This window comes from Apis dorsata, unplaced genomic scaffold, assembly GCF_000469605.1.
Source record: "Apis dorsata unplaced genomic scaffold, Apis dorsata 1.3 scaffold_227, whole genome shotgun sequence".
Lineage (NCBI taxonomy): Eukaryota > Metazoa > Arthropoda > Insecta > Hymenoptera > Apidae > Apis > Apis dorsata.
In genome coordinates, this window is record NW_006263509.1 from 820,976 (window position 1) to 834,604 (window position 13,629).

General features: G+C 27.2%; 3 protein-coding genes across 7 annotated transcripts in view; 2 read left to right on the forward strand and 1 right to left on the reverse strand.

Annotated features, from left to right (window-relative positions):
- Positions 1-5,084, reverse strand: part of LOC102676778 (protein roadkill-like) — a 6,033-nt gene extending 949 nt beyond the window's left edge. The window contains exons 1-4 of one of the 5 annotated variants that reach the window (XM_006615641.2): positions 4,571-5,083; positions 1,590-1,797; positions 886-1,088; positions 358-609 (exon numbers count right to left, since the gene is read on the reverse strand). In XM_006615641.2, the coding sequence (XP_006615704.1) occupies positions 358-609; positions 886-1,088; positions 1,590-1,767 (633 nt within the window). In that variant the 5' untranslated portion in view covers positions 1,768-1,797; positions 4,571-5,083. Of the gene's footprint in view, positions 1-357; positions 610-885; positions 1,213-1,589; positions 1,798-2,283; positions 2,303-4,570 lie in introns of those variants that run through there. The other 4 variants (XM_006615636.2, XM_006615640.2, XM_006615637.2 and 1 more) reach the window with 4 other exon arrangements.
- LOC102677384 (tudor and KH domain-containing protein homolog) overlaps positions 1-7,753 on the forward strand; it is a 10,445-nt gene extending 2,692 nt beyond the window's left edge. Inside the window, exons 6-8 of the mRNA XM_031510452.1 lie at positions 6,490-6,661; positions 6,794-7,096; positions 7,383-7,753. Of these exons, the coding sequence (XP_031366312.1) occupies positions 6,490-6,661; positions 6,794-7,096; positions 7,383-7,631 (724 nt within the window). The 3' untranslated portion in view covers positions 7,632-7,753. The remainder of the gene's footprint in view (positions 1-6,489; positions 6,662-6,793; positions 7,097-7,382) is intronic.
- A 1,229-nt stretch (positions 7,754-8,982) lies between these two features.
- Positions 8,983-12,797, forward strand: LOC116185625. The gene is made up of 3 exons (XM_031510456.1): positions 8,983-9,954; positions 10,339-10,558; positions 12,301-12,797. Exons 2-3 carry the CDS (start codon positions 10,547-10,549, stop codon positions 12,601-12,603), a joined length of 315 nt encoding a protein of 104 aa, XP_031366316.1. The 5' UTR covers positions 8,983-9,954; positions 10,339-10,546; the 3' UTR covers positions 12,604-12,797.
- Positions 12,798-13,629: the final 832 nt, after the last annotated feature.

The following is a 13,629-nucleotide window of genomic DNA, read 5'->3' on the forward strand; positions in this document are numbered from 1 at the left end:
GTTAGTTACACAAACCATAATAAAATTTTAAAACCAATTTTAAATAATTTTTAAGTTTTAATTTTATACAAAATTTGAATAAGATTATAGATATTAGTTATTAAATGAAAAAAAAATAATAATTTATTATCTACGACAAATACATTATGAAATCCTAAAATTATAATTATGTTAAATAAGCATATAGTGAAAAATTTAACTTTAAAATTAAATCTATGCAATGAAGTAAATATCGACACTAATTTTAGTTTTTTAAGAGATATTTTTAAAATAATATAGATTTGTTATCTACATCGTTTAAAATAAATTAATTCGAACATTCTGCAACATAGGTACAGAATAACTTCTGACACGTACATTGGAACGTCCGTTTTCTTTATCAATTATATTATTTTCTTGTAACATCGTCATATCCATTTTATCTTTTATAGTATCTATCTTCATATCTTTCCTCTCATTAAATTCTTTTAAAGGCAAAATCATTTCAGCAAGAATGTTGCTACGAGCAGTCAATACAGTACTATGAACTGGAATTTCTGTATTGTTTAAACCTCCACAAATTAACTTAGTATCTGCACCATATGAATGTTTTAACAATCTGGCCATATCCTGAAAAATTTTTATGTATATATTGTTTGTTTTATTTTTTAAATTTACATATCAATAATCATACAAATTTTTGCATTTATTTTTAAATATTTTATTCAAAAAATTTATTTCTTTCTTAATTTCATTTAATGTTTTCTATCTTTTTTGTTTTCTCTATTTTTATAGATATTCTTTTTTTGGAGAAGAAAAAAAATTTGATGAATATAAACAATGGAGAATTTCAATTAAATTCTGTTTAAATTGCTTTTATATGTATTATATATTGAAAATACTTGCCTGTGACAAGTTATGTTTTTCGCTTTCGTATTGAATTATCTGTATTTTAACCATTAATACCACCTCACCATTCTTCTTTAAATGTCTGTGGACGATGGACAAGTCTCTATAGCCCAAGGAAATGATGTCCGTGTATGATTTTAGCTCGAGTATTGTCCTGCTAACGTGACAGTATTCCCAATGTTTAACGTCGGCATTGAAAACTGCAAATTGAAATCGTATCTTCGCTTGTTCCGCTTCATCTACGTTGCAGTTCAACATGTTCAGGCACAATACCACCGGGTTTATCATTCTTTTGCCTGTTACCAAACAGTGGACCATTCTTTCCTTTAATAAAGTCGATATCGATGATTGTTTCGAGTGAAAAAAAAGGAAAAAAAAAAAAAAGAAAAAAAAGAGAAACAGAATAAAAAATGCATTGAATTCTGAAGTAGTGTAATAAAATTAAAAATAATTTACATTTCTTTTTCTAGAATCTCAAATATAAAAAAATTAAAGAAGTTAAAAATAGAATAAAATTTTATAATTTTCATGATTCTTATTAACTCGAAGAAATCTTATTTCTCAAGTTTAATTAGTTCAAAGTTTAATTTAGTTCATTCATATTTAAAATACAAATTATTTGAGAAAAAAATTATTTAAAATGATAATAGAAATTATCAAACAAATACAAATTTATAGTTGCGTCATATTGTTCTTCTTACCATCAGGATTCTTCCAGAATCTGATGGATAAATTCCATGTGCTATGAATACCATTTATATTGATGTTGAAGGACGGGCTATCTATAAAGCTTTTCTTCGAAATAGTTTTTTTGTAATTTGGAATAGGCCATGTGTATTTAAACACGACGTCTGAAACTGCTGGTACCAATAGCTCCATTTTATCGTGGCTTCACATAAACGAAAAGGCCTACGATAATCGGATGATAATGAATTATTATGTATCGTAAAAGTCCATTTATTTGAATTTGTTAAAGGAAAATTAATTTATGATCATTATGATAATGGATCATTTATGTAGTAGAAATTTATTGATTTTATTTACTATAATTTTTCATTCAAATAATTAGAGTTATTGTAGAGTATACATTTAAATAAGTGAATTCAATCATTTATTTAATCAGGAATTCAATTAATCTATTTTTATCATATATAATATATTAAACAAAAAATTAACAAGAAAATATTCTTTTTAACAATAGAAAATCGAGATGCGAATTCTTATCTACTTAATTTATTATCATTTAATTTATTATACTTTAAAATAAGAATTACTTTCATTTTTTATCTTCTTTAATAGTATGTATTATTTTTTCTTTCATTCTTATTCATTTTTATAATATAATATTTTTTTTAGTTTTCATTAGTTTTGTTTTCTATCTATATTATTTCTTATATTTCTGCATTCATCGCGCATATGCCAACTTTTCTCGCCTTGTATTTCTTCTTTTTTTCTTCCTCTGTGGTTCATTTTCAATTTTCTCGTATTCATCAATCTGTTTGCGAGTAAAAACAATTCCTCTGGCGTTCTATAATTGCGGCACAACGGATAAGACTTCTTCATGTGAAAGTGCGCAAAACACTTTGTCGATTGTTGATCCTGTTATATATATATCGTCGAACTTTTCCTTGTATAAATTGTAGTAAGTTCAACGTCGGATACACACATTTGTACATTTGGCAGGCCGCCAATTTTCCATTTTAATTTATCTTTAATTGAACGAAACTTTCTTGTCGGTTATACATTTATGCTTTTGTTTCAGACCGGGATTAAAGGGATTGAAAATGAAATCGAAATTTAATTGTAGTTAATCGGAACAGCAATTGCGCAAATGAAAGATTCGAGCCGATTTCAATGCAATTTCAATCGCGACTGCAATCGATTGAATATCAATTATAGAACTTCGTCTCTGCATAGGATAGAATTTTTTCTATACAGATGTTACATTACATATGTGCAATTTTAATTGGGAACAAGCAAGGAGACCGATTCTATTGAATTTATTTCATATTTATTTCTGTCTTGCCGATTTGTTATATTCAAATTATAATGTTTGTATTTAAAAAGAATTTTACAGATTCAATAGAATTGAACTATAAATTAGAAATTATAGAAATTATTTATACATATATATGTAAATATTATACATATATAAAGTAAAATTTATACATCTAATAGGATAATTATTTAGAATTTACTCTCCTATTTTTCTCCTAAATTCACAGTTCTATTATTATCCAACAGAATCGAGTATCAAATTATTTAAAAAAATATTAAATTTACAAAATTTTATCATACAAATTTGATCATCGAAAAAGATTAAAAATTTTCTAGAAGATTATACAATTTTAAAATTAGATTATTGATATCTGATTATTAATTGATTATTAGAAAATTTTCATAATGTTTGCCACGAGTTAATATCAATGTCAAATCGAAACCAACCATTGTCGAAATTAAGATGGACAAAAATCGAAGCATCCCCGCAATGCCCCGAACGATCAGAATGGGAATAGATTCCGCTGCGGGGTAGTAATCGAACGCGAATTGAATCAATCTGACCGAATACCGGGTTTCGTATCGCGTGCCGAGAAACAGCTAATCACCAGCACAACCTCGAAGTAATGCACACATGATGGTTTTCGAGTTGGAATTACCGCGATGCCGACGGTCTTCGGTTACACGCGACACGACGGCTTTCGAGGGCAAATCCGACGAGTGCCTCGTTGCCAGAAAGCCGCAGACCACTCCGAAACGCTTTCTATTTCCGTTCTCTTCGTTCCATCATCTATCAGCTTCGATTCATTTCGATGCAGAAAAGCTATTATAAATTGTATTTTTCTTCTTCTTCTTTTTTCTTTAATTAGTGAAGTGAATCATTATTTTTCTTTATTTTGTCCATTTTTAGATTTTTTTTTTTTTTTTAGAGAAAAATTTAATTTTCAAATTTTATTATATTATAATATATATCTTCTATGATAAATTAATGATGATATATTTAATGTTTTTTAATATTAGGTATATATTTTAATAGTAAAAATAATTTATTTTTTTTATTTTTTTCAATTATTTAATTTGATTATTTAATTTAATTTAGTTGGTTAAGCATATTAAGCATGTAAAGAATTCTCTATGACAATAACAGACCACCTGACAAATTAAAATTAACAGATGGAGTAATCATGTTAACGATCCTTAATTGAAAGCAACAACGAAGACCATTTGAGTTACAAATAAGGGGCTCGTTTAGAAGACTTAATTCCTTGCCTTACATTCGTTACAATTAGTTGCACAAGAGTTTTAAATTCAATTATCAAACGAAAATTCCCTCTTTTCTCTTTGACAATTATTTTTTAATTTATTGCCTTAAGTTATAAAATTATACTACGAAATATTATATTTTTTTAATTAGTAATTTAAATATTTAGAAGATTAAATTGTCAATCGGCAAAGATATTTTCAACCTGACAGTGTTTTCACGATAATGTTTTTCAATAATGGATAATTCAATATTCGTTTCATGAGATCAGCTTTAATGTCTATCGCTTGGCAACCGGAAGAGAATCAAGGGAATAGCGTATTTCTCCGTTTGACATTCAAATACTTATATTACTCGATACTTGTTTCGCGCTCGATAAAAATTCATGGTTGCGCGTAAAAAACGAAATAAATGCGTACTTACGTAAATATAACACACGCGCCTATTATGACGTTCATTAATGCATCGAGCAAGAATCCCTCTTGCAAGCGAAAATTCACTTTTTCATTTTGCACTCAATCTTATTTTATATATATTCTTCTCTTTTTATATAATAAAAATATCAGTGCGAAAGAATTAATTCATTCTCGAACCACTCCAAATCACTTTTGATAAGTAAAAATATTTCAAGTGTTATTAAATAAAACTTGATAAGATTCTTAAATTATATCACAGATACTTATTATTTATTAACAACTAGGAAAATTTTAATTGTCTGATAAGATTTGCAAACTATATCACGGATATCTATTGATAAATAATTGATAATTTGATAAGATAACAATTTTTTAAATAGTCACTACAGTGTAGTCACGTTTTGATTTAATGAAATAAACTTCTCTTTCTCTCTCTCTCTCTCTCTTTCTCTCGTTTCTTTTCTATTTGTACGAGGATATTGTTCGCCACGAAGATCGTGAAACGACTGAGACCCTCTGACCATTACAGAGGGTCTATGTTCATCATCCACTTCATCTTCTCGCACGTGTATACATCTGTGTGTTATAAATGGAACAAGTCGTCCCGAAAGTGCTTGAACCTCGCGAAATGGGGATGTTTCACGCGCACCTTCTTTGTTTCGTGCGATAATAGCCTTATCAATTCACGAATTCGGATTGAATACCGTATATGAAACAGGGTTAATGAGAATTGCATAAAGAATAGGTCGTTACATAAAAGTTGTAGGTAATTGAAGCGAGAATGAAATGGATCGACGTGTACAGTCAATCTGAGATAATATAATTCTTTTAATTTTAAAATTTTCCTTTTTTCTTTTGTAGAATTTATCACGAATTTCTTAGAAGCGAGAAGTCTTGAAATTTATCAGTCGATTCTTTTTTTTAAAAAAAATCTAGAAGTCTAAATTTCTAATCATGAAATTTAATTAAATTCAAGTCATCTCGAGATTAGAAATCGAAGTTTATCGATTTTTAACGAAATTTTGATCTTGAATGAGATTCATAATCTAGAAATGATTCATAATCTTGATTCAAGATTTGTGTATAGAGATATTTACGATTTTAAATTTATCTGTAGTGAATTTTAAGATCTACAATTTTAGGGTCTTTAATGTTACTTTAATTAAAAATCCATATGAGTTAACGATTTTTACAAACAAAATACAAATATTTATAAGTAAACACGTATATATATTTGTAACTTCTAAAAATGTTAAATTTTCCTTGAAATGTTTTATTGCGTAATTTTCTATCTAAACATTGGCAATCGCAGATTCACGAATTGCGAAGTTACACAGAACATAACATAACAAACATCTCGAAATTGGCAACAAAAAAGAAATCGGAGTTGTACAATCATAAATACGATTTTATTTTTTTAATGTTTTACATTTTTAAATTTTTAGTATTTTTATATCACAACGAGAGATACACCGATTTATATGAAGTATAATGTTGCAAGAAAAAGTTATGTTCACATTGTTCTTATCTGGAGAATTGTCTGCAACAAAGCAAAACTTGATAATTTTTCTCATGCTAATTTTATGCGCGTTACTGTAATCGAACGAGAGGGAATATGCAAACAACTTGCAAATAATGTGCAAATATTTATATCAGAATTCATATTTTCCAAGGTATTATATAGATACCGATGTCATATATAATAGAACTTGAAATTATATTTTATTGTTTCAAATCAACTGTGAATTATTTTTATAAATTGCATTTCGTAAATACTATATGTATAATACTTTGGTCTTAGAAATTTATTATCTATAAAATTTAGAATTTAGAATATTTTTCTATTCGTAAAAAATAAAAATTAATAATTGATCTATTTTTCATTATTTTAATATAATTATATTTTTCTTTTTTTTTTAAATACAGAGACAACGAATGGAGCGTAGATGCTTGTAACTTGTTCGCAGAGTTCACTTGTGTGGCTGAATGGATAGTGTTGACGGCTAAAGTTAGAGGTTACAAAGAACGGACTTTTGGCTATGGAAGATCTCGACGAGAAGGTTCTCCGATTCCTTGCGTGGACCTTTTTTGCGATACGGTATTTCATTAAGATTTTCAAAAAAGAAAAAAAAAAATCATACGAATATCAAATATCTAATGTATCTGAAATATCTATATCTCTTATTATTTCTTTGATTCTTAATTGTTATTTTCTCGATTCATCGTTTAGACCGTTAATGTCGGTCAAGAGTTGATAAATGAAGGCTTCGCCGACTTAGAAGAGAATCTGTCATCGGCAGCTTCCTCGACGTTGTCGTTATCCAATCGAAGCCACGAAGTCACGGCTATTTCAACTCCCGCGTCTACTTCCCCATTGGCGAAACGAGCTTTGAGTCCTGAAATGTTAACAGACACTCCGAATAAATTAGATTCGACTTCCGAATTGCAAAATACTTCGGTCATAGATCTGAAGATAACTTCTAATGTACATGGGCTTTCTCAAATTGAAGAAATCGATTTGGTAACACCACAGGTGAGTGTATTGGAATTTGATATTCTAAATTTATCAAAAATTAATATTTCTTCAATTTGTATATAGAAAAATTAAATACTATTAGAATATCAACAAGATTATAAAATCGAAAAATGATAAGAAACGATGATCATAAGAAAATCGAATGTCGCCGGAAATTCAACCGTAGAAAGTGGCCGGACATCGATTTTTGTTCTCTTCTTTTCAAACGCGTTTGCCTGCGGTTAACCATTAAAGCGATAAATATATTGCGACCGTTAACAATGTCTGTATCGATTTCTTTCAGAAACCCAGTACACGAATCGAAGAGATCGATCTGGTGACACCGGTGAAGGACGAGACCAAACATTTCATCGAGAACGAGAAGAAAGTGCAGCATGAGGATGGGCGTGGTGATTATCTGCGGAACGGAAATAGCAATCAGTATGGGAGATCTTGCAATTCTCAGATGAAAGTCGCCAAATACTCGCCAATCGCGCCGGCTGGCTACGAAAGCGATATTTCGGATGATTCAGGCGAGATGGAACTAGGGTAAATCCAAAGAAACGGCCATATCTTTTTTTCTTTTTCCATCGAGTTACGCTTCTATTCTTTTTTTTTTTGGCCTCGTAGTCGTTTAGGATATAACAATTTAATCTTTAATCTCGATAGAAAAATGAAAAAAAAAAAAACAAAAATAGTATAGAAGTCATGCAATAATTTATATTTTTTATTTATACGCTTATTTTTTGAAATTATGCTATAATTTTCCGATATTCTTCTAATATTTTGGCAATTTCATAAAAAGTTATGAGAAAGAAAGTTATCGAGTAATAAAGTAACGGAATTTTTATATTTATCAAAACTGGCAGAAGAAAGAATTAAGAAATAGTTGGAGAATCTTATTCTGAAGTATTTTACTGCTTTGATTTTTTTTTTTTTCTTTTTAATGCTTAAAGTATAATTTAATTTTTACTTTTCTGTTAAACTATTCTGCGCTTTTTTACTTACTCATATTCAATTTACTTCTTTTATTAAAATAATTATTTTCAAGCCATTTAAAGTACAAATAATTATTTATTATGTTATTTAATTTGCAAATGATTCTCTCACTATTTTAATAGATGCATTTTAAATCTATTTTATTCGCTACGCGAAACATTGTTTTCTAGTATTTTGCATTAATAGACTCTGCCATTGATTAATCAAAATCATCAATTAAGCATAGAATTGTTTTCAAACGCTTTAAAAAATGATACATAATAAAAGAAGAATTGTAAGAGCTTAAAAGCGGCATAAAGTAGATGTTTTAAAAGCAGTTGTTACTTAAAGCACGATAAACTCCGAAAAAAGCTCTTCCTTACTCTTCTTCCAAGTAGTCACGTAGCGCTACTCTTGAGATCGTGCATTATTTCTCTCAGAACACGTACGCTACTTAAAGCTCAAGATTAAGAAACTATGTGCCTTACTGCTTCGTACATAATTACCATTACTGAGACATAAATATATAGCATATAAGAGTTGCAAGTATTACAAGGTATATACAGATTAAAAAAAATTATGTAGATCGTTCTATTTTTATAAGATAACTAATTAATTAATTAAGCTCGTTTTCATATTAGATTGGTGGGAAATAAATGAATAAATTATAAATAAATATATAAATATTTTTTTTTATTTATAGTTTAATTATTAGTTTAAAAAACAATCTCGATTTTATTGGCAAATTATGAAGTATTTTATTTATTTTTTAAGTTTTGATTTTTTGAAACTTTTAATTTCTTTTTTTTAAATTATCAAAATTTTTGCAGAAAAATTCCACTGCTTTAATTAAAATTATGATTTTAAAACTATAAAAACTATAAAAAAATAGTGCCATATTATTCTATCTTTTTATTTATTTTTTTTTTTTTTGAGAACTTAAAGCAGTTAAAAAATAAAGTAATAATTTTTAACACGAAAATATAAACAAGTTTTAACTGTTTCTATAAAAATATAATAAACTTGATATATCATTCATTTATTTTCCACTAATATAATAAAAGTATAGTTCAAAGCGATAGGATTACTTAATAAAGAAAATAATCAATTCCTATATTAAATCCATTGTTGCATATTCTTAGTTGACTTCTTTATTTTTCTCTCAGATATTTATTTAGATAAAAAAAAAAAAAAAAAAATAAAAATAAAAATTATTAATTTGTTTCAAATTGTTTCCACTATACAGATCTGAAAGCTTTACAAAGATTACTCGTTTTATTCGATTATAATCATATGTAAGATCACACGTGTATCTTTATCTTTATATATGTATCATCCGATATATTAAATATGAAATTAACATTCATTCTCTTAATCGAATATTGTAACTCGAGTAAACGAGGAAGCAAAGATATTCGTGACGAATAAAATGATCGTTCTATAAGATATTTTATCTCTTCGATGCCTTCTTAACGGAACCCTAAATCGTCGTTTCCTTTCACTTTATCCATCGCGCCGCTGCTTTCTCGGATTACGGCATACAAGATCGCCAATTTTTCGGAGCTCCTTGTCCACTGGTAAAAGTCGAGCTGACAACCACAAAAAAGAGGGGACAAAGCCCCCGGCGTACGGCAACAACGGTAACACCGCTGACAAGAGGAGACGAAGAAAAACAAGGAAAGAACGATATCGGAAGTTACTGCAGTGGAACAGTGAGTAGAGAGCTTGCTCATCCGACACAAGACTACGCGAAACCGTATCTATTTTTACGGAATATAGTTATTAGATTAGAAATTTGATAGAGCAATTTTGCAATTAAGATGTTTCTGAGAAAGATTTTAGAAGGAAAAAGTAAGATGAGATATGAATCTTAAATTTGATTTTGTGAGGTTACAAGGGTAAGTTAGCAAAGGAGGTTAATTTGAATTTTTAGGTTAATTTAGAAAAAAATCAAAATTAAGATTTACATATTTAAACAACTCTCTTTTTTTTTGATAAATATTTGTTAAATTATTCTCGTATTGAATAATATAGTTTTAAATATTTATTTTCTTATATATCTCTATAATGACCAATCAAATTATATAATGACGACAAAATAAAGTATTTTTTAAATACGAGATAATAACAGGAATAATACCAATTTTCATAACCAAATAATTAAACTTACTGGATTTTATTTCCACTGAAACGTGTCGTATCCACGACTTCCTAAACTAGTGAAAAAATGAAAAAGAAAAAGAAGAAAAATAGTTTCCCATCAATTTTCGCGTTCTTCGTAGCCACGAAAATCGATTCGAAATACAGTAAATAGAGGATAAAGAAGTGCCATGAGTAATTGGCATCGCTTGGAAGCCGATGTGCTCGGTGATCGAGAAAAACGAGAAAGCTGCGGCCAAGTGAAACTGTATAAAACGTCGGTAACTCAGCATACTATCATCAGTTCTACGAATATTCAAACCAGAAGCGCGGTGACCAGTAATCTCAACAATGAATCAATTGGTAAATTTTTATTTCTCTTATGGTGTTTTAAGTTGAACTGTTGAAGACAATAGCTGCTATGTAAGTATATTATAAGTGCTTCATAAGTATCTGGATCCTTATATGTAATAAAATTAAAAATTAATAATTTAAAACAAGAATCCAAAAAAATAATTTTTATTAATTTTTTGACAGTGTAATAAAATTAATATTATAATAATATTAATATTATGAAGTTTTTTATTTTGAGTAATTTTAAAATGTGAGAATGAGAAGATAGTCTAATATCTGTTGTTTCTTACTTTTTGATAGATTATATTCTAGATCTATCATCTATTTGAAGCATTTTTTGAACCAAATACTCACTTCAATATAATCATTACTTGGCTTCTCTTCTATTTCTTTGGTTTCATATAATAATAGAATACATAACCAGCTGGCAGTTTTGCCATAATAGGACATGTTTTAATTGGTCCTATTAGCTCAATTGCTAATCATTAGATGAAATTATTCGATGGTTCATTAATATGAGTTAATTGACTATGAAATAAAACAGTATTCGATCGATGATTAAAATTTATAAGTTAGTAAGTAAGTAAGTAAATTTAAGAACTTCTACCATCCAATTTCCATTTATATCCAAAATAAATTATTCAATTATTTAATTTTTTTAATCATATCTTTTTAATAATATCACAATTTCATAATAATCGAAAATTAATTTATTTGATATAATCGTTAATTATTGAAATTTTCTCGTACATTTTTTCTCGAATATACCGTGATATAAATAAAGTGAATATTAATTGAAATTTTCCCGTTAAATTTGTCCAAGAAAAGGTCTTTGTAATTATTGTTATTTTGACTTTCTTAATATATTCTTCAGGTTTGATATTAAATAATTACGCATTTATGCGTTGAAGTCCTTGAAACTAAGTTTGTATTGTCATTCAAAGAACAAGAAGAAATTAAAATATGTAAACAAATCATTCAATTTGTGCCTCGTCATTAATAGATTGATAGAACTTTTAATTAAACATGTGAAATAACGGATCATCCTTATCATTTCTTATAACATTTGATTTCATTTCAAAGACGAAGATTTAAAAATTAATAAATTCGTTCCTATGTCGAAGATATCTTACATCTCCAAAAGAAACTTAATACGAAGAAGATTAATTTAACTTTTAAAGAATTTTCCGATATATACTTTGAAAGTCAGAACATAAAAACAAGAACATAAAATGCATAATCATAGCAATAATTTGATCAATGAAAATTAGAGATCACCAGCAAATATTAATAATTATAATTAATAATACTAATAATATATTATAAATTGAGAACGAAAATGGAATTTAATAGCGATAAATATTATTAAAAAAATAATTTTTTTTCTTTATTTAATCTAATTCTGATAGAATTAAATTCTAATTGAAATAGATAAAATTTAACATTTATATTATAATATAATTTATTATAATTTTTTAATTCTTATTAATTTTAAATTATTTCTTCTAAGTTAAAATGGCTCCATTTTCACATATTCTTACTTTCCAACAAACTTCTAAAGTATTAAATTTTTTTGGAAATATATGAAAATATTGCTAAATGATAATATAATTAGAAATAATTATTATTTAAATGACAAGTACAAAGATTTTCAAGAATTTCTCATTTTTTTTATTTCATATAAAATTCAAAAAATCTCAAAAAAATAATATAATAAAATGAAACTCATTTTCAAAATTCTTCCATTATAGACAGTAACATTTCTTCTCTTGTGCGGTGTCTACGGTGCTTTGGCCGGACGTCGTTACATAGCCATTCCAATGGATGGGATCGACGTGATCGAGCTGAGTCCAGTGGCACCATCCACACCGAGGATTGCCCGTCAAACCGAGGCTTATATACCCATACCAGTTCCTAGTATTTCTCAGGAAGAGCTCAAGAGTCCTCGGCAAGAGAGGTCCAACGCCCACATCCTGGATTACGTGGATTTCGGTGGACAAACGGGATCGAATGGAGCCTTCAGCTGGTACGCCGATTATCCGGCACATCACTAATGATCCAAAGGATCGAGAATAGTTTTACACACGCGATGCATCCTGCTTATTGTAATATATAATAACTAAAATTAGATTTTGTGAAGGAGATCGAAAAAATTGCAATTTATAAATGACATTTTATCTGTTTGATTAGATTGAGTGATATTGAAACATTTTTTTATAAGAATTATTTACATAATGATTAAGTTGATCATTGAGTTGAAGATTCATTTGTTAAATAGTTTTTAAGACGTGTAATTTATACGAGATATATAAGTTTGAAATTTGAATTATATTTTGAGTTAGCGAAATTTAAATTTCTTTGTTGAATTAGTATTTCTTGTTGAAAAAGTATAATTTACTTTTGTAAAAAATGTTAATTTATTTTATTGATGAATTTTAAAAATTAAATTTATAGAATGATTTCTTGATTTAATATGAGATGTAAATATTCTAATTAATTTTTGTGTAATTTTTATGTAACATTACTGATATAATTTTTCAGTAAATTAAAATTGTTTAAATAAACCATGAAAAAATTTGATTAATCAAGATTTAGTGTTTTTTTTTATCAAATATTCCTAAAAGAATTGTTAAGAGATAATTATTCAAATTAGAAGCTAAACTTTTGAATTAAAAAATTCTTAATACACAGAATTATAAATATGCAAAATAAATATGCAAATGATAATTATCTTACAGATAAATATATAAATAATATAAATTTTATATATAATATTTAATATATATATAAAATTTGATAAAAATACTTTTATTTTTTGAATTATCACAAAAATTTGATTAGCCACTTCTTCTTGAGTTATATTTTCCTACTATTTTATTATATTTTTATATAAAAAAATATTAAAAAATTTTCTAAATATTATTTATATTTTATACTTATTTCTTTAAGCTACCATATACAAAAATACATATAAAATTTGTATATATATAATGAAATACACTTTATATAATTAAACAAGAGATCAACGCCATCTCGCGTTTGGATCACCGAAGCTCCGATTTGTTACTAGCATAGCAGAA